This window comes from Poecile atricapillus, chromosome W, assembly GCF_030490865.1.
Source record: "Poecile atricapillus isolate bPoeAtr1 chromosome W, bPoeAtr1.hap1, whole genome shotgun sequence".
Lineage (NCBI taxonomy): Eukaryota > Metazoa > Chordata > Aves > Passeriformes > Paridae > Poecile > Poecile atricapillus.
The window spans coordinates 23448551-23466059 of NC_081288.1; the positions used below are offsets into that span (position 1 = coordinate 23448551).

The following is a 17509-nucleotide window of genomic DNA, read 5'->3' on the forward strand; positions in this document are numbered from 1 at the left end:
ATTTAGGTGGCATCCCTGAGATACTTTTCCCCCTGAAGTTATCTTTCATACCAGTATTTAGAAGCTACTTCACTTGGTGAGGCTGGCCCTGTGCAAGCCAGGCCACTGAGCAGCACAGGTTTCCACAGCTACCAGTCCACAGAGACATAAAATGGACCCTGAATCACTGGCCCTGGTGTTTTTGCAATCTTTGTGCAGTTTTAGTGTGTTAATAAAAAGTGTCAGCAGTCATCACAGCAAAGACTTGTGTTTTTCCCATATTTCAGATTGTGTCTAACCAAAAATGGATGTAAAAAACAATAAATAAATGATGTCCTTGGAAGTTGCAACAGTTCTGTACAAAGCAGTCCATCTGCGTACCATCACAGTCTTCTCCAAAATCCTTTGGAGCCTCTTTTAGACTTGTCATTGCCATGTGACATGCACAAAGTGGGGCAAAGTAGTGCAAATACAGTTATTTAAAACATCGTCTTCTTTGTAGAAGCTATCGGATTAGACTGTTGGACTTAATCCCATTTAATATCTCTGAAGGCCGGGCTGACAGGTGCTCTGCATCGCTGCAAGCAAGCGCTCCCTCTCCAGCCGAGCACTTGGCACTCGCGTAGCCAAACTCGGTTCCCCGCTTCGAGACCCTGATTTTATAGCAGAGGTTACTGGGACCTACAGAGGGCTTTGGTCTACCCGACTACAACACCTATTCTGTGTAGCTCACCACGTGTGCTAAAGGCTATCAGCAGAAGGGGAGCTCTGTCTTCATGATCGGCAAGGCCGGCGTTAGCGAGCTCTTGCCTCAGAGATGACTGCCGGTGTTTTGCCCTCCGTGCTTCCTGGTGGGTGAGGCACCGGTGGCACGTAGCTCCTGTGACAGAAGTGGTGATGACCCTGACAGGTACTGCTGGCCCAGCGGGTGCGTGAAGCTGCCAGTGCATGAGGTCAATACAGCAATAAGCAAAGCATTTGTAATGATAGTGCTGTACGGCCCCATGCTGCGTTCCTCAGTGGGCGCTCAGCAGGCCTCCGGACACCAGAGCCATGAGCGAGACGGGTGATTAAACTCAGCAAGGTCCCGAGTGGCTGCCCTGAAGCTGCGGTGGCGGGGTGGCGGTGGGGGGCCAAGATGGCGCGTGGAGGGGCGCCTCATTACCCCCCCCCCAATCGACAGAGTAAGGAAACCAGAGCAGGAACAGTTAAAGCTCCCTTTGCAGCGCAGTGCACAAATGAGGGCACACACGGCCTGAGGAGCTACCCCGTCCCGTGTGGAACACAGCCCCTTTCCCCCCAACACCCGGGCTCGGCGGGGTCGGTGCTCCCGTCCCTGAGGCAGCCCGGGGGCGGGGCGGGGGCGGTGCCGGCCCGGACGGACGGGCCCTTCCGTAAACACCACCCGGCCCGGCCTCCGGCCTACCCCCCGCACGCCGGCACGGCCCATTGCCAGCGCGGGGGAGTCCGCCGAAATATCCTCCCGTGTCGCCTCATATTTTTCCACGCTTAGTGCCCGGTCGCAGGCAGAATGAAGAGATACAGGCAGTTTCTACGGACATAAGCGGAGGCTGGCCCAAGCGCCTCGGATAACTCGCCGCTGGCAGGCAGGAAAGGATGACGCACCTCCCCCCTTCCACGGCCAGGGATGGACGTGCCCGAGGAAGACACTAATAGTCCGGGCTGGGTCTTTAAATCTGAGGGGGGGCTGTGTGCGCCCCGGCGAGCGCCGCGCAGGACGCCCGGGGCAGCGGTGAGTGACCGGCTGGCGACAGCGGGGTAGGGCAGGGCTGCTCTGGCCGGCCGGCGGAGCTGACACGCGGCGGGGTGTCCGGGCACACTAGGCAATGAGCCGCGGGGTGAGTCCGGGTCAGCGCTGGCTCGGGGGCTGCCACCCTCCTGTGCGGTGTGGGTGGCAGGGAGGTGGTGGGCTGGCCCGTCGCTCTGCTGCCCCGGTGGGGCACTCGCTGCAGCAGGTGGGTTTCGCAGTTCCTGCGCTGAGTCTGTAGTTTTCCCCTTGCCCCGTGTCTCCTGGGCTTTCGCCATCCCTTCGTGTCCGCCGGGACGATCCGCCCCGACGGCCGCAGCCCCTGGTCCCCCCCTGCAGCCCCGGTCAGCAGGACGGGGGCACCCCGCGACCTCTCCGGGGCACGGGGGCTGGGGCCCTTAGGGGCGGGTGCCCGGACTCGCCTTCTCTGGGGCTGAGGGGGAGCGTTCCCTCCTTGCTTCTCCCCCGGACTCCCTCCCCCCGGGCCTGTCCTTGGAAACGCTGTTTGTTTTGGTCGGCGAGTGCCAAACTCCTGCCTTTGCTAACTGTTAAAAACATGGGGCCGGGGGTGGAGACAGGCAGCGAAACAGATGGAGGAAGAGGAGGAGCCGCCGGCTCCCCTCGCGGTCGCTCCCCCTGCGGGGGAGGGGAGCGGGCAGGACGTCCCCGGGCTCCCCTCGGGAGCCGCGGTCCCTCGTCCCGTCACCGACCTGTCCAGGCGGAGGTGACTCCCGCGGGCAACGCTCGAGACACTCGGCCACATCTCACTCTCGCCGATACAGTTTTTTAAGCCTTCACGAAGTGTCTCTTCAAAGGGAAAGAGCTGTGGAAGTAGAAAGCTAAAGGGGAGAAGTGACGGCTGTAAGCTGTGAAAAATGAGGCGGGAGGAAATGCAAGTAACTCTTAACAAAGGTTCTTTTCTGTTCTCATGTCTTGGGTGCTGACAGAGGTGGAGTCAGTGAAAGGGAAACTCGAGACCAAATGAGATTCAGTCGGTGCCAGCTTGAAGATAGTAAGAATGTGAGCCCAGCAGAATAAACAGAGTTAAGACCTTCATAGTGGTAGAACTGGACAGAGCACTCATAAGTTTCTGTGTCCATGTGCACTTCGGCTGAACAAAGCAGGGCTGTGGAAAACCTTTCCTTGAAGATGGTATCTGAGGAAGAAACCAAACGAATGGTGAAACCATCTTCCTCCCTCCTCCCCCCACGTGTTTCGTAAAATAACTTCTAAAGCAAATCTTCCTGAATAAAAAGTGTGCTTGTGTCTTCTAAAACTAACCTGATACTGCAGTCTAGATAAGTTCTAAATGAAGAATCGAGTTGGGTGATGCAGTAACCAATTAGGAGCAAGATGCCTCTAAGCATTTTGTATTCCTTTTCTTTTTACTAAAAAGAATTTATTAATTTATTGTTAAATTAGCTGGAATCTCGGTACATGTGGAACTTGGGGTTGGTACATGTAGGTACTTTTAGCTTGGTCTCCCGAAGAGTTTATCCTTAAAAAACCTTACAGTATGGTACTGATTGAAAGAAAGCAAATGGTGTGATGAAGCCCACTGTGAAGGTGTCTAACCTAATATAAATGTAAAGGTAGGTAGTCTTTAATGCAGCAGAGTAAAGCAGGTTGTAAGCTCAGGCTGACCCTTTAATACAATAGGTGGGATATTAATATGTATATTAAAACAACAGCCTAATATGTAATAATTAATGAACAAAAAAATAGAACAAGATGGTGTTGTTTATCCAAGATGGTGAGTTACAAAGAGAACTTGAAAGGCTGAAGGGCTTTTTGAAATATTTTTATGTGACCCTTATACTAATTGAAACTTAAAGTTCCAAATTAACTTGGCCATTAGTTATTAATGAGAACTTCTGTGCTATATACAAAACGTAAGGAAAATCAGCTCTTCCAGTGTATGCTATAAACCAAAGACTAAGTGAGTCAGTTGTCTATTGTTGTAACTAATTAGAAATGCCATTTTTGGTTTGAACTTACCTTTCATATGCTCAATGATTGTATTTTTGCCTAAGTGTTTTAGATGGCCCTGAGGTTCTGCTTGTGTATTCATGTATGTTCAGTTTGATGTGTTTATCTTTTAAACTTAGAATTTAGCAATAATGTTCTGAATCTGCAGAGTACACCCATTCTTGCTTCCTGCTGTGTTTGAAGCATTCTACTAGGAGATGTATTTAGTGTGGCAAAAGATTACAGTGTTTCTTTTGTGTATGACCTTCCACTGCAGTGTTGAAACTTCTTACTTAAATTAAGTCTTCTGAAGCACTCTACTGACAGCTCTGCTGTCTGCATGTGTGCATATATTGTAGGAGCAGGTCTTGATTCATCAAAATGCCATGGGCCTCTTTGAAATGCAACTATTTGTTGCCAAAAGATCCTTTGCTAGGACTAGTGCTTAAGGACTTAATGTATATAGACTTCTAATTCTACCTTTTCTACTTGATCTTCCTGGAAATCAAGATGGGGTGGAAAATGGCAGTGCTGACTCTTCTTCATAGCTGATTTAGTGCTTCTCTCAGAAGCACCTTGCAAAGCTGAATATTTATTAACATTGTCATACCTAGAGGCAAGAGGAAATTCATGAAATGATGATGTGTAAATTGTGTGAGAGTATTTGGGGTTTTAATGGTCATTTACCTTCTTCCATGTTCTTAACACCTGAACTGCCCTGAAGTGCTCATACTCGGCAAGTGATTTGCAAGACTTTGGGCCCCTACACTGCAGATGACGTTAATCAAATATTTTGATGAACCACGTGCTTCAACGTTAATCTTTTGGAGTTTAGTTATTTGTATGGAAATAAAGGGGTGTTATATAAGATTAAAGCCTGGAAATAGTGTTCTTAATTGATCAAAAAATTAGTTGGAAGGTTGTAAAAACTCTGCAGGCTCTGGACAGTGTTACTGTATTTACGTGAGCAGTTCAACATGAAGAACCTCAAGTATGTTCTATAACTAGTTTGTCACAACTGGTTTCTGGTCAGCACTAACTTTGAGTTAGTAACACAGATTTTAACTGAAGAAATAATTTGTTTCTTCTCTAGCATTAACTAGTGATCCATTTCTTAACTTGCAACTAAAATACAATTTCCAAGCCAAAATATCTCTGTGTTTTGGGGTTTTTAGGTTCTCTTGCAACTCTGTCTTGCTTAGCCAATATTGTTTTAAATATTTGCTTGTTAGAAAGCACAGAATTGCTATTCTAGTAAGAGTTATGATGCTTAGGATCACAGGTAATGCTGCAAGTTCTGAATGCATGACCTCTATGTTCTAGTCAAGTGTCTCTTACTGGCTCCTCCAGTACAGTGCTAAATGGATAGCTGTGTTCTTGCTAATGTGTTCTTTTCACAAAAAATCCCAGTGCAAAGTATGACATAAATAAGGTGCTCAAGTGCATCCTCTTTCCTCTTGGGAGAGGAAGAAGAGTAAACATACACTTAAGAAATGTTAATCATCTTAATTAACAGAGGAGTGCTCATTGGTGTAGTAGCTCATCAAATTATAAAGGCCTATTCAGGATGAGTTGGTACCCAAGCTGTAACTAGGTGCCAGCATTAAGAAATATTAATTTTCACTACCTTCTGTCTATCCCAGGACCCCACAATATGTTGATTAAATAAGTACAGACAAAGATCATCCTTTTATTGCCAAAAGTGTCTTTTTTTCCAAGTTCAGCAGTTGCAAAGTGTGGTATCCCCGCCTACTGAAGTTGATGTGGTTTAATAATAAATGAAGTTATATATTGGTTAAATTTGCTGATGGAAACCATTGCTGGTTATGCCTCTTCATAAAGTCCACTACAGAATGCTTCATGGCCATAATCAGAGATGGACAGCTACTTTTGGTATCTGGGCCAAATTCCTTTGGTAGTAATTACAGCTGACTTCCAGCTCCTCATTTTAATATTATTAACATATTTTTCACTTCCTGTCATGCAGTTGTTAATCATCTGTATCACACTGCGCAGCTGTCCACATTTTCTGCAACTGCAGATTATCTGCCTGGGAGGCAGTTTCTTTACATAGGCAGAAAGACTATGAAGCACAACGCTTCTCAGAGGAGGTTGTCCGTGCTAAATAGAATGTTAGAGGCTCAGAGTTGCCATTTCACTTAAACTAGAAAACCTACCCACCTTTACTCCTAGGAGCAGTGTTTTTTGGGTCTGGACCATTGTTGATCTGATTTGAGCACAGACCCAGCTAAAGCAGCAGGCCATACTTTCAGCTACCCCTTGTTAGAAATGTTACATTCTGAATTACTTGCCTCTTCTCCCCCTGCAGCTTCTGTGTTTGCATCACAGTCGTTGCACTGAGTACAGCTTGTTAGTGGAAGGAAACTCATTGCTAAACGCCACTTCATGATGAAGTCAGATGGGGGATGGTAACATCACAAGATGCTTTTATGTACATTGAAAACTACCAAAAGTCTTGTAACAAGCAGCTTCAGGGGTTCCTGTGGGTAGTCTTTCATTTTTTAAAATATAACCAGTTTGGGAATGTCTCCAGCATAATTGTTAAAGTATGAAACAGCTGAAGGTACAAAGCTCATTGATAACTACATAATTCTGCATGTCAAGCCAGATAATTTCCTTTACTTTTCCTGTTTAGGAAAGGCAGCTGCTTGATCTTCATTCACAATATAATGATCAGTAGCATGTTTGAGAAGCAAACAAAAGTAACTGCTGGTTTGTGTCTGTGAATGTGAATGGGAATTGTGTTTGTCTTCCCAGTTCTTGTTTACTGTGTAGATAAGGTAAAGGGAATCAGAATGCCTCTCAATGATGACCAGAACAGTGACTCAGATTCTTCACGCCTCTCGGAAAGCACAGCCTCTTCCAGCGACTCGGAATATTCCAGGCAGAGCTTTAACAGTGATTCTTCAAGCAAACCCAGCTCCCCAGCGTGTAAGCCTATTTCAGCCTTACCTGCATTGTGCATGGACCAATAAGGCTAACTTACCTTGTTTCTCTTTGCTGTCGTGGGTAGAACCTGGGATTCTGAATCTGTTTAAGAGTATTATGAGAGAGGCATGGCTTTCTCTCTGCTGTGAAGCAGTGCATCTCCTGTGTGTGGAACACCACCAGCAGCTGTATCCATGGGCACTCCTTCCCTTCAGAAAGTGTAAGAAAAGTGTGTCACCATGGTCTTCCTAACCTTGACATTGGTAGCAGTCTCCCACTCAATCAGATATGCCTTGTGCAAAGGGTGGGTTTCTTCTGTTTGATCCCTGCACTTAAAAATTAATTCTGTAACTTACAGATCTCTAATACCATATCAAGTTACATGTAATTAATCTTGAATTCACATTTTTCTTTCATAAATATTAGAATCAAACAGAAAACACACATTTGCACAAGGAAGATAATTTGAGTAATGATAAGGAAAGCCTTGGTTAAGATGTGGTTCATGTGTGTCTGTAAGCATTTGCAGACCGTGCTTCTTACATCTACGTAAATAGTCTTACATTATAACAAGCTTGTTAGTAGAGCTGCGGTTGGCACCTGGGTCTTTATCTTTCTTTGTTACCAGTCTTCCAAATACTAAATTAAATTACAGAATTTGAGGATTTAAAAATTTGGGGAATTTGCTCTTGTTTTCCAATGTAGAGTTTGTTTTGTCATTGCTGCTAACTCCTGAAAAAATGAGTATAATTTACATTCCACAGCAGATGAAAGATCTGCTGATCTTAAGTGGGGATGTTTGCAAGTCAATAACTTCAGAACCTTTTCAACAGGCAATACAGCCATCATGTGCTCATAATTATTGTGGACATCTGGTATCTCTCACTGCCCATGCTTTTGGTTGGGTGGCTTTGACAGAACAGTTAGTAGGAAATCTGTGGAATGCCAGATCCCGTTTTAAAGGAAAGAAGATATCTTAGTTCAGATGTGGAAATACGAACATCTCCTCAAAATGTTTTGAGGCTTATGTGGTATTTCCCCACAAACACACACACCCCTGATAAGCTGGGAGTTTCCTGAGTTAGTGTTTTAGGAAGATATAAAGACTTGGTGATCTTGGGTTGCTTCTTCCAGAGTACAGGAGTCCAATTAGCAAGCAGTAAAATTTCTAGGTTTTAGTATATTCCATTGCACTTACCAGCTATAGATATTTGGCTTGAATTGATCTTGTTTGTTCCAGCAGCAAGCCCTCCTAAGGTTATCACATTTGATGAACTGATGGCAGCTACAAGAAATCTGTCAAACTGGACTCTAGCTCATGAAATTGCTGTAAATGCAAATTTTTGCATAAAACATGAAGACTACCCACAAAACAGGTAAGAGCCTGAATTTTGCAAAAAGCAGTGCTGGTGTTGGAAAGAGAGGAGAAATGAATGGAGCAGTCCAGACCATGTGTTGCGAGCTGATGATCACCACCCAAGAACAATGTGGTTGCAGGGCATAATATCTGGGGAGGTGTGTTTCCCAACAAATGATCAGTTTCATCTAAAACAGTTACAAGGATGAAAGCTAGTTGAGAGTTTTTTCCATAACTAATTGACTTACTCCACAGCTTTGCAGGCACAGTGAAACAAATTGTACACAAGGCATTTTGGGATCATTTGGAATCAGAACTGAATGAAGATCCTCCAGAATATGAACATGCTATCAAGCTCTTTGAGGAAATTAAGGAGGTAATGTTCTTCCTTCTTTGTATTGTTTTGTCATCTTTGCTCTAAGAGTCCCTTAGTTCACTGAAGGGTCTCCTTAACTTAGTTGAACCAACATCTTCTAGTTCTTCCTTTTATAGTATGAAGTCATGATTATTCAGAACTGAAAATAGATGTCTATTTGTAGTATATTTATATCAACCAGGAATATGGCCACAAACAAACAGGGGCATGTTCACTCAACTTTCACTGCACAGTTACTGGATGAAAGTCATCTCTTTTCCCAAAGCTTCACATCTCTACTAGCCTGTTTCCAGAATCACACTATGAGCTTAGGGCATGAACAAGAGCATAAACATGACTGCACATGCCCACTTAGACCTCACTGTTTGATTATTGCACAGGTGAGCATACAAACCTTCAATCCTGGCACAATACTAAGTCTTTCAGAATTTTAAGTTAGTAAATGTTTGTTTTACAGGGTAGCCTCCCAGCTTTTGAACAAGTCTAGTTGTTGACTTGCTTTTTGTTTTTTTACCTTTGAGAATTTTTGCAGAACTGTACTGTTTTTTTTCAAAGTCCTTTTTTTCTCCACTACCTTTGATAATGTTCAGTCTTAAAACGTCTGCTTATAATCTGTCAGCTATATGCACCTGTTATGAATATTAAAATTTCACTGAAATGTGTTTACTAAGTGCTTTGGTTTTTATTAATAAGTTTTTCCTATTTTTCCCCCTCTAATTTAGATTCTACTTTCCTTCCTGACTCCTGGAGCAAACAGGATTCACAATCAAATTTGTGAAGTCCTAGATACGGATCTCATAAGACAGCAGGCAGAACACAATGCTGTTGATATTCCTGGGCTAGCTAACTATATCATCAACACTATGGGAAAGTTATGTGCTCCAATAAGAGACAACGACATAAAACAGTTAAAAGCCACTGACAATATTGTAGAGTTACTGAGGTTGGTATTTGAGTGTGGTTTTTGGAGGAAAAAAGCTCCTCTCTGAAAGGGTAGTAAACAGTGGAAGGCAGGGTGGTTGGGTAAAGGAAGTCTAAAATTGTGTCAGTTTGCATAACACCTGTTCTCAAACTATAGGAAAACTTCCTGAAGCATTAAAGGAGAAGAGCTCTGACACATTGACCAGATTGTCTATCTTTGTAATGAAATGGGTAGGATACCTAGATGAAACCAGGCAGCTCTGAATATCTAAGCCAACAACTCTTGCAATAATCTCTGTTTCAGAAACTCTTTTTTTGTTCATTCTTAGAAAATGTAAGCAGCACACTTGTACTGTTTCTCCTTGAAGTGTTAATTGCATGCTTCTTCTGGAAGGCCAAACTTTGGATTTAAAAGCTCTTTAGTTAAGATCTTATTAATTGAACTTTAGTAAAAATTTGCATAACAGGGCAGAAAACAGTGCTCCTTAGGTACACTGAAATATTAAGAATAAATGGTAGTTGTTCCACTGTATATATAGGGATCAAAGCAACTGGGTCAGAAGGTTTGTTTCTCTTAAAGCAATCAGTGACCAAAATGTTAAAATCTGTTAATTTAGGCTAAAACACACCAATTAATGTAGTTTTTGAAAAACTTACAAGGCTGTAGCATTTAGTGATGCTACATTAGTCCTGTTCTCCTTAACTTAGACCAAGCCTTAAATATACTACTACTTCAAGAATTCCAGATGATAGAGTTGAAGAATTCCACTCTGAAATGCCAATGAAGGAGTTCACTTCTCCCAGAATTGAAATTAAAGTGATAATGTACATGTGCTTAGCATGTGCTGGTGAAAATCAATAGACTAAATTAAAGTGTGAAATTTTAAATTCCTCTTTTCAGACAAATATTCCGTGTTTTGGACCTGATGAAAATGGATATGGCAAATTACAGAATTAAAAGCCTTAGACCATACCTCTGGCATAACTTGGTGGACTACGAAAGAACAAAATTCCAGGAAATTCTTGAAGAAACACCGAGTATGTATCATGCTATATTTAAGTTAAACTTTTCTTTGAAAAGAAGACTGTTTAAATATATGCTGTGAAAACTCTATAAGTGGCAGTTAACTTAGAAGAAAACTTCAATTTCTTGTCTGTATCTGAGTAATGGGAAAAATTTTTCATAAGGAAGCTATCACTGGATGATTGCTTAACTTGCTGTCAAGTTTGTCTGTCTGCAACCTGGGGGAGTTACTGACAAACTTACATTTGCCAAATCAGTTGGTGTCTGAAAAACAAGCGGGTGACTCTTGCTGTCTGGATGCAGAAGCCCTACATAAGATGAGACTTTTCTCTTTTGTGTGCAGCAGTTCTGTTAGTGTGAAGTGAACATGCAAAACCAGTTTGTGTCCCTGAAAGGTGGAAGGGGTAAGATCAATTTTTTAATAAACAAAAGGCAGGCTCTGAACAAAATTTCTTAGATGATGCAAAGTCAACTTGATCCACTATTGCATGTTTTGTGCAATTTGGTTAAACGGTGCTCAGAAATAGATCCTCCAAGAAGAGTAGGTAAGCTTGCTAACATCTGGAGCAGGGGCTTCTAAAATGGGAGCCCTGAGCCACTGGTAGGACCTGCGGTGTTCATACATGCAGCCTGAGAAAATCTCTACCACAACAAATCAAATGTTTTAATCTTCCTTCACCTCTACTTTTCACTCTTATGCCCTATCTGATAAGTGGCCTCTGCGAAAAAGGGAAAACAATCCTTTGGGAACTCCAAATTTTGAGTTCCCAAATAGAGACTTCCATTACCTAAAAATCTTGACTGAAGTCTTAACAAATTGTGGCTGGGTTTGTACAAACCAGGTAAAAAGGTGACCAGTGGAAGAAAGTGAGTGAGAGAATTATCGTGTATGAAGACTGAGCTGTCCACTATGTTTAAGTCTTCAGAAGTTGAATTCTCTTATATATACAGCTCATGTTTTTCTCAAGGTAGTGCTTTATTTTGATGAAAGCATGCAGTAAATCTGTGCTATTTGCAATGCTTAGGTGCCCTGAATCTCACAACAGAATGGATAAAGGAATCAATAGAAGATGAATTGTCATCTATTTCTGATGAGTCTTCATCATCCCCTGGTGCTGATTGTAGTTCAAAACCAATTATTAGTCCTACACTGGTGCTAAACAATGGCTACTTGAAATTGTTACAGTGGGATTATTGCAAAACAATTCCAGAGGTAAGAAATATACTTTGATGTCTTCAGATTACCAGCTATATGAAATCATTGGTGTGATATAATAATCCTGCTACTGATAACAGTAAGTGAATATTGTCTTGCACTCCTTAAATTTCTGCACAGTGAATTTGAAATTTGGAGATTATATTCTAGTCCAGTTTTTGAAATTCAAGATGGGCAAGTCTTCAACCAGAAAAGAACAAGGTAAAGGTTGTTCTCCCTCTTTCCAATCATAGCTCACCAGCTCCACCCCAAGAGCAATCTTTACAGTGGTCAGGTACAAGGCTGGCCCTTGTATTGACAGTACTTGGCTTTTTCTATCGATAAAAGAACTGACTGTAGCACCCTGTTTTCCTAACAGCACCAGGAATTGGTGGGATTGCTCTGTAAAACAGAATCAGTAAAAACTTGAGGCCTCTAAAGTAGGTATTTACCCTTTCTCAGTGCATGTAAACTATTACTTCAAGACTCAATGTTCAGTTTTTCCTTCAAGTTCCTGATTACTGACCTCTGCAACTTCCCATAAAGCCAGTGTGAAATTTGCCATCATTAAGGGCTAAAATTTGCATTTCAAGGAAGGGCCTTAGCTACATGTAGGGTGGCCTGGCAGAGAATTTGCTAAATACATGGGGATGCTCTTGGTGTTCTCAGTCAGTGGACAGACGTGAAACCACTTTCTTACTTTGCTGTGACCAGTGTTGAGTAAGAACTACATACAGATGTCCTCTGGTGGATCTTGCTTGCCATATTATTAAATTTGAAATTGCTACCAAGTACAGTTGGATGTTAATGCCCCTGTGCTGCTCAGGATGAACTCTTTGTAACCTAAAATTAACTCCAGCTACATCTTGCTGTAGGGATTACTTATGTTCTTGGTATGATCAGCTGGCTTTTTGCCTGGAATGGGTTATGTATCACTTGTAGAACCTGATCTGGTGTTTGAATTGGTGGTTGTCAAGCACAGTTATTCATTATTATCCATCAGTTACAAATCTTGGCAATTTTTCAAAAGACACCCAAATACAGAAGACTATTATGTCTGTAACTTGGTTATTACAATGTCCTCTGGATCCTCTGAGCATTCCATGTCATGGGCTGAATTGGTTGCAGATTTGTCAGCAGTGATGAGGAATAAGGTGCTATGTCCTCAGTTGCCTCATTACTTTTCTTCCCACCACAGGTTTACTTCTGGTACTTGTACATAATGCCACTTCATGCTATACTACATATTTAGGGTATTTCAGTTGCTGTATTCTCTGGGTTTATGTATTTGTGATTAAAAATAGTAGTGCTTCATGACTATATCCTGGATCTGTCCTTCTCCTGTCTCTCTCCCTCCTTATTCCTAAATTAGTATTGTTGTTTCAATTCTAGACTCTAATAACAGATGAAGTTCGTCTTCAGGAGTTGAGAGAAAAGCTCAATCAATTAAAAGTCATAGCTTGTGTTTCTCTCATAACAAATAACATGGTGGGTGCAGCAATTGTAGATGTGCCTGATTTTGCTGACCAGCTGAAAAGGATCTCCTTTCCTCTTCTTGAAGGCATGAACAAGACGTAAGGCCTTTTCTTTGCTCCTTTTTTTAACTTCTATTTTTTTTACAGGAAACAGTTGGAAAAAAATCTGCTGTCATAGCTGGTGCTTGTTATTAATAGGAAGATACCACATTTTAGTCATTTATATATTCCCTTTATGATACAAGGCCACTATATGTTAGACACGTGTTTTCAAAGGTAGATTTTAATGAAATCCTGGTTTTGATGTTAATGTACAGATTTTGGAACCTAGTAGTAAAGTTCATTCATATACTCCTAATACTGGAGAGACTGTGGCAATGCATTCATTAAATCCTCTTGGGAGTTGTTGCAAACTTGTTGTAGGTAGTTCAAGTTACTTGGCCGCCTATTTCTTTGTCTGCTTGTACTACAAGCAAGTCTGATGTATGTCCCTGTCTTTTTAAAGAGTTTTCCACTCTGTTTTTTCTCATTAAATGCTATGCACATGATCCAGAAAAACACCTAGGCACAATGATAAAGTGAAGTGGTGTCACTGCTGAACACTTGAAATTACTTTTTCCATTTGAATCACATATAGGTCCTTATTTTATCTTGCACGTAGAGATTTTCCTGTATATCTAGATTTACATAAATCTGCAGCAAAAGATGAAAGCTTTTCAAAATTCTCATTGCAGAGACCAGGTTGAAAATAAAAGGGAGAGGAGACAAATGAGGGCACTTTACAACGTATGCTATAGAAACTGCAGAATTTAATGCTTTTCTGTTTCTTCCAGAAGTTTTGACCTGAAGGAGGCTCTGAATGCTATTGGTGTCCAGATTTGCAGCACAGTGAATAAGTCTCTAAGTGAAAGAGGTCTTCCCACTCTTAGTGAAGAAATGCAGAGTAATTTAATGGGTCAAATCGCTCATATTGTTGAGAAGAATAATCCTGTCTGTTCCTTGATTGGTTAGTAAGATACCACCTAATAGTCATGTTGTATGTGTCTGTTTATAAACTTACTACCAGCAAGCTTAATCAGCTGTCTAATTACCTTCTAAAAGCATTTTCTTGCTGCAGTAAAATACTGGCTCAACTAAGACTGCAGAAATGTTGTTTACTTAGAGATGGTGTTCTTGGTATGCTGCAGAGCGTGGTTAGTCACAGCTAGAAAGAATTGTAAAAGTGCATGTAGGGACAAGCCTAGGCAGCCTAGTATTTTGGAGAAGAATTGAGAAAAAAATAAGTGTTATTTAGTCTTCTTTCTGTCCATTCTGAGTTAAAACCTAGTGGGTTTGTTCTTTTTCCTTTGTGTCTACTTCATGTTAATTAATGTAACTTGTTGCAGTAGGTTTATGCTGTGTCCACCTTGCAGTAGCTAAATCTAAGAAGCTTGCAGTATTGTTCCCCACCCCAGCACGATCCTGGGAAAGACGTGTTGCTTACACTGTTGGATTTTTAGCCGTGCTGATGTGCAGGGTGCTTACAAAGTGACTATGGCATCATCTTGGGTTTACACTTGTTCTGAGCATACTTTATATTCCATTTCAGACAAACGAATCCAGCTCTTCATGAGAAGCTTGCTTGCTCTTCCGAGTTTTCAGAAGTGTATGCCTACTATGCCAGGAGGCCTTTCTGTGATTCAGACAGAGATGGAGTTTCTGGGATCTCAGTATGCAAGCATTGTAAACTTCAATAAAAAAGTGTATGGACCATTCTATGCAAACATACTTAGAAAACTGCTTTTTCCTGAGGCAGCAATGGAGAAAACAGAAGCAGAAACATCTAGCAGTTAAAATGTGGACCCTTTTTTTAATCTTCCAAGACAGTGGAGAAGTCACATCTCTAAGAACAGCCTACTCTAGTGACTGTTGATGGGAAAAAGTCTTGTAAAATGTATACAGATAGTTTCTGAAATTCACTGTAAAGAAATCAATGTCAAGGTCATATATATATATATTTTAATAGAAAAATACTTGTTTAATGGATTGTCACTTGTAATAGCCAGTGAATTAATTTCCATAGCAAGCATTTATTATGACTCACAGTGGGAAAGAGCTGGCAATGTACTTACTGTTTTGCCACCATCAAAACAATGTTTCAGCTGAAATATATTTACATGCAATGCATATTAGGAAATGACAAAACAACTGTAAATAAAATGTACTATGCTTACATTGTATTTTTGTAGAGTAACATCTCAGATGACAATTATGTTTCTGACAATACTTTGAAGAAGAAAGTTACAGCATAACTGATTTAGTAACCAAACCCAGGTTCATACTAGGCCAAGTTCAGGTACTCCTGCAATTACTGGATCCAGAACTTTGCCTCTGTTACATTAAGGAATGCCAGTGTTACAAGCTGTTTGAAGGATATCAGTTACAGAAGTGGCATTCACTGCTTACAAGCAGGAATCATTCAGAACTTCTCAACTCTTAATTAAGATTTATGATAAACACCTAAGAAACATGATGGGGGGTGGAGTAAATTTCTGTATATAGTCTTTATAAGCATTTTGTTTATTCAGTGGAGGTCATACAGATCTTTAATACATGTATGTACTGATCTTTGATCTTAATGAATGGGTATTAAGTATTTTTAAATTAGGTCCTCCAAACCTTTATTCCCAAAACCACTTAAGACTGACCTTACAGTGTACCACAGAAGAACTACCCCTTTCATGCCCTTATCCAACAGAATGTAAGTTTTTCACAAGATATTCTTAGGCCTGAAAGCAAGAACCCAAGTAATTAGTAATTTTAGAAAATATTATTAGATTCACTTCTTTACGGAGTGTGTGAGAAATGCTCCCATTTTCCTCAAATTTCTTTGGACTGGGCCGCAATACTTAGTTCCCATTTAAGGCATTGGGAGTCCTGCATACTGAAAATGAAATAGACTGAAATTGAGAAATGTGGAAGTGAACTTGTTTAAATTTACACAGGCTGTATTTTGCATATTTCAGATTACTGGGATTAGGTAGTGCTGGAATACATATTATGGACATGTTGTTGTCTATGAAATTGAATAATTTACTTGAAAATTATATTTTAATATATTACCATATAATACTCCTTTTAAGATGCCATATATGGAAGACCTCAGTGTGGTACAAGTTAGAGCTTGTTTTTAATATTTTATATTATAATCTATTTTTTATGAAGAGACAAAACCTGTAAAAGTGTAATGTCTCACACTAATTGTTTATGCACATTATTGTGTCTATTATAAAGGTCTGAAAAAACCTGGGCATTTATTAGCACTGTGGTTTTGTAGTCCATTTCTACAGGAATGTATACTCTTTATAGCAAAGGAAATTACTTCAGTTGCTCTTCAGTGTCCAAGGACTTTGGTCACATGTACATGTTAAGGTACATGTATGTGTTACTTTGGTTCATGTACATGTTACTTTATTCAAAATGCCTTTTTAGAGTAATTTCTCTAGTGCACTTCTGTTCTATCCCTTGTAAAAACATTGCACAAAAAATAGATGAACACATATTTTAAAGGGAACTGTTTTCTGGAAAACCTGAGAGAATGGAACTCTTAGACTATAACTGTGCCACTAGGTAAGCCAGGCTTGCTCACGTGAATACAAAATTTTGGTAGGTAATTCAAAATCATTAAGAGAATGCTTTTCAGAAGCAGCTAGGGGGAATGAATCTTAGTGATTTGCTACAACTTTAGATATACCTACATGATTTTGAGCTTCAGCCAAAAGAGGATTTTATGAACATGTGAAGGTGATTGCTAATGTGATTATGAACTTTTTATTTTAGTATTTTATATGCATTCTATTTTACAAACAAGTATCAAATTATAGCTTTTTAATGAACTGGGGAAACTGTCATACTAGTTTTTACCAGTAAGTACTCAAAAGATAGCATTTATTGGGGGGTTTGGTAATTAAGGTGACTTGTAAAGGGCATTTTATAGCATGGCCTGTGTTTCAAGTGATGGTTTAATGTGTTTTAATTTAATGTTTCAAACATGGACATTGCATCTGTTTAATGTCATGTGTTGCATGCTGTTTATGCTACTGTGGCTGCAAAGAACTTGCCTCTACTCTACAGTTGTCCTTGTGAAACAAGATGCCATTCTGTAGTAGCTTTGTTAAAAAACGAGTATTTCAGGGTTTGTATGCATTAAATTTTGTTTGTGATACCATCAGTGGTGAAAAGTCATTTATACAAACGTTATTAAATGCAGCAGATTGTTAAATGCCAAAGATAAATGACTCCACTAATATTCTGTTGTCACCATTTTTTCTGTTACTTCTCAGGAGCAGCTCCAGTGTAGACTAGTGACTTTAACCCAGCTGTACAAATAATATTCAAAACAGTTGCCTGCTTAAATCTGACTCCTTGGACCACGATGTATTGGGTTTGCACGGTGGAGTTGGAGGTGTAGCGGACTGCAGGGGTGGCTTCTGTGAGAAGCTGCTCCAAGCTTCCCCC

At 40.9% G+C, this 17509-nt stretch overlaps 1 protein-coding gene across 8 annotated transcripts; it reads left to right on the plus strand.

Annotated features, from left to right (window-relative positions):
• Nucleotides 1–1389: 1389 nt before the first annotated feature.
• On the plus strand, nucleotides 1390–17219 carry LOC131591681 (T-complex protein 11-like protein 2). Of its 8 annotated transcripts, none has more exons than XM_058862616.1 (10): nucleotides 1390–1732; nucleotides 6494–6667; nucleotides 7905–8040; nucleotides 8277–8397; nucleotides 9120–9340; nucleotides 10220–10356; nucleotides 11368–11555; nucleotides 12930–13111; nucleotides 13849–14018; nucleotides 14601–17219. In XM_058862616.1, the coding sequence occupies exons 2-10, from the start codon at nucleotides 6532–6534 to the stop codon at nucleotides 14843–14845; spliced, it is 1536 nt and encodes a 511-aa protein (XP_058718599.1). In that variant the 5' UTR covers nucleotides 1390–1732; nucleotides 6494–6531; the 3' UTR covers nucleotides 14846–17219. The 8 variants fall into 8 exon arrangements, with proteins under 8 accessions (XP_058718599.1, XP_058718596.1, XP_058718595.1 ...); XM_058862613.1 differs by having other exon boundaries at nucleotides 1391–1838; nucleotides 13846–14018; XM_058862612.1 differs by having other exon boundaries at nucleotides 1392–1732; nucleotides 13846–14018.
• The last annotated feature ends 290 nt before the right edge of the window (nucleotides 17220–17509 follow it).

Bases quoted from the DNA above. Each gene is read 5' to 3' on its own strand.
- LOC131591681 (XM_058862613.1), top strand. From the start codon at position 6,532: ATGCCTCTCAATGATGACCAGAACAGTGACTCAGATTCTTCACGCCTC. The intron at 13,112-13,845 runs GTAAGGCCTTTT...TGTTTCTTCCAG, and splicing joins CTTGAAGGCATGAACAAGAC to AAGTTTTGACCTGAAGGAGG. The intron at 14,019-14,600 runs GTTAGTAAGATA...ATTCCATTTCAG, and splicing joins TCCTGTCTGTTCCTTGATTG to ACAAACGAATCCAGCTCTTC.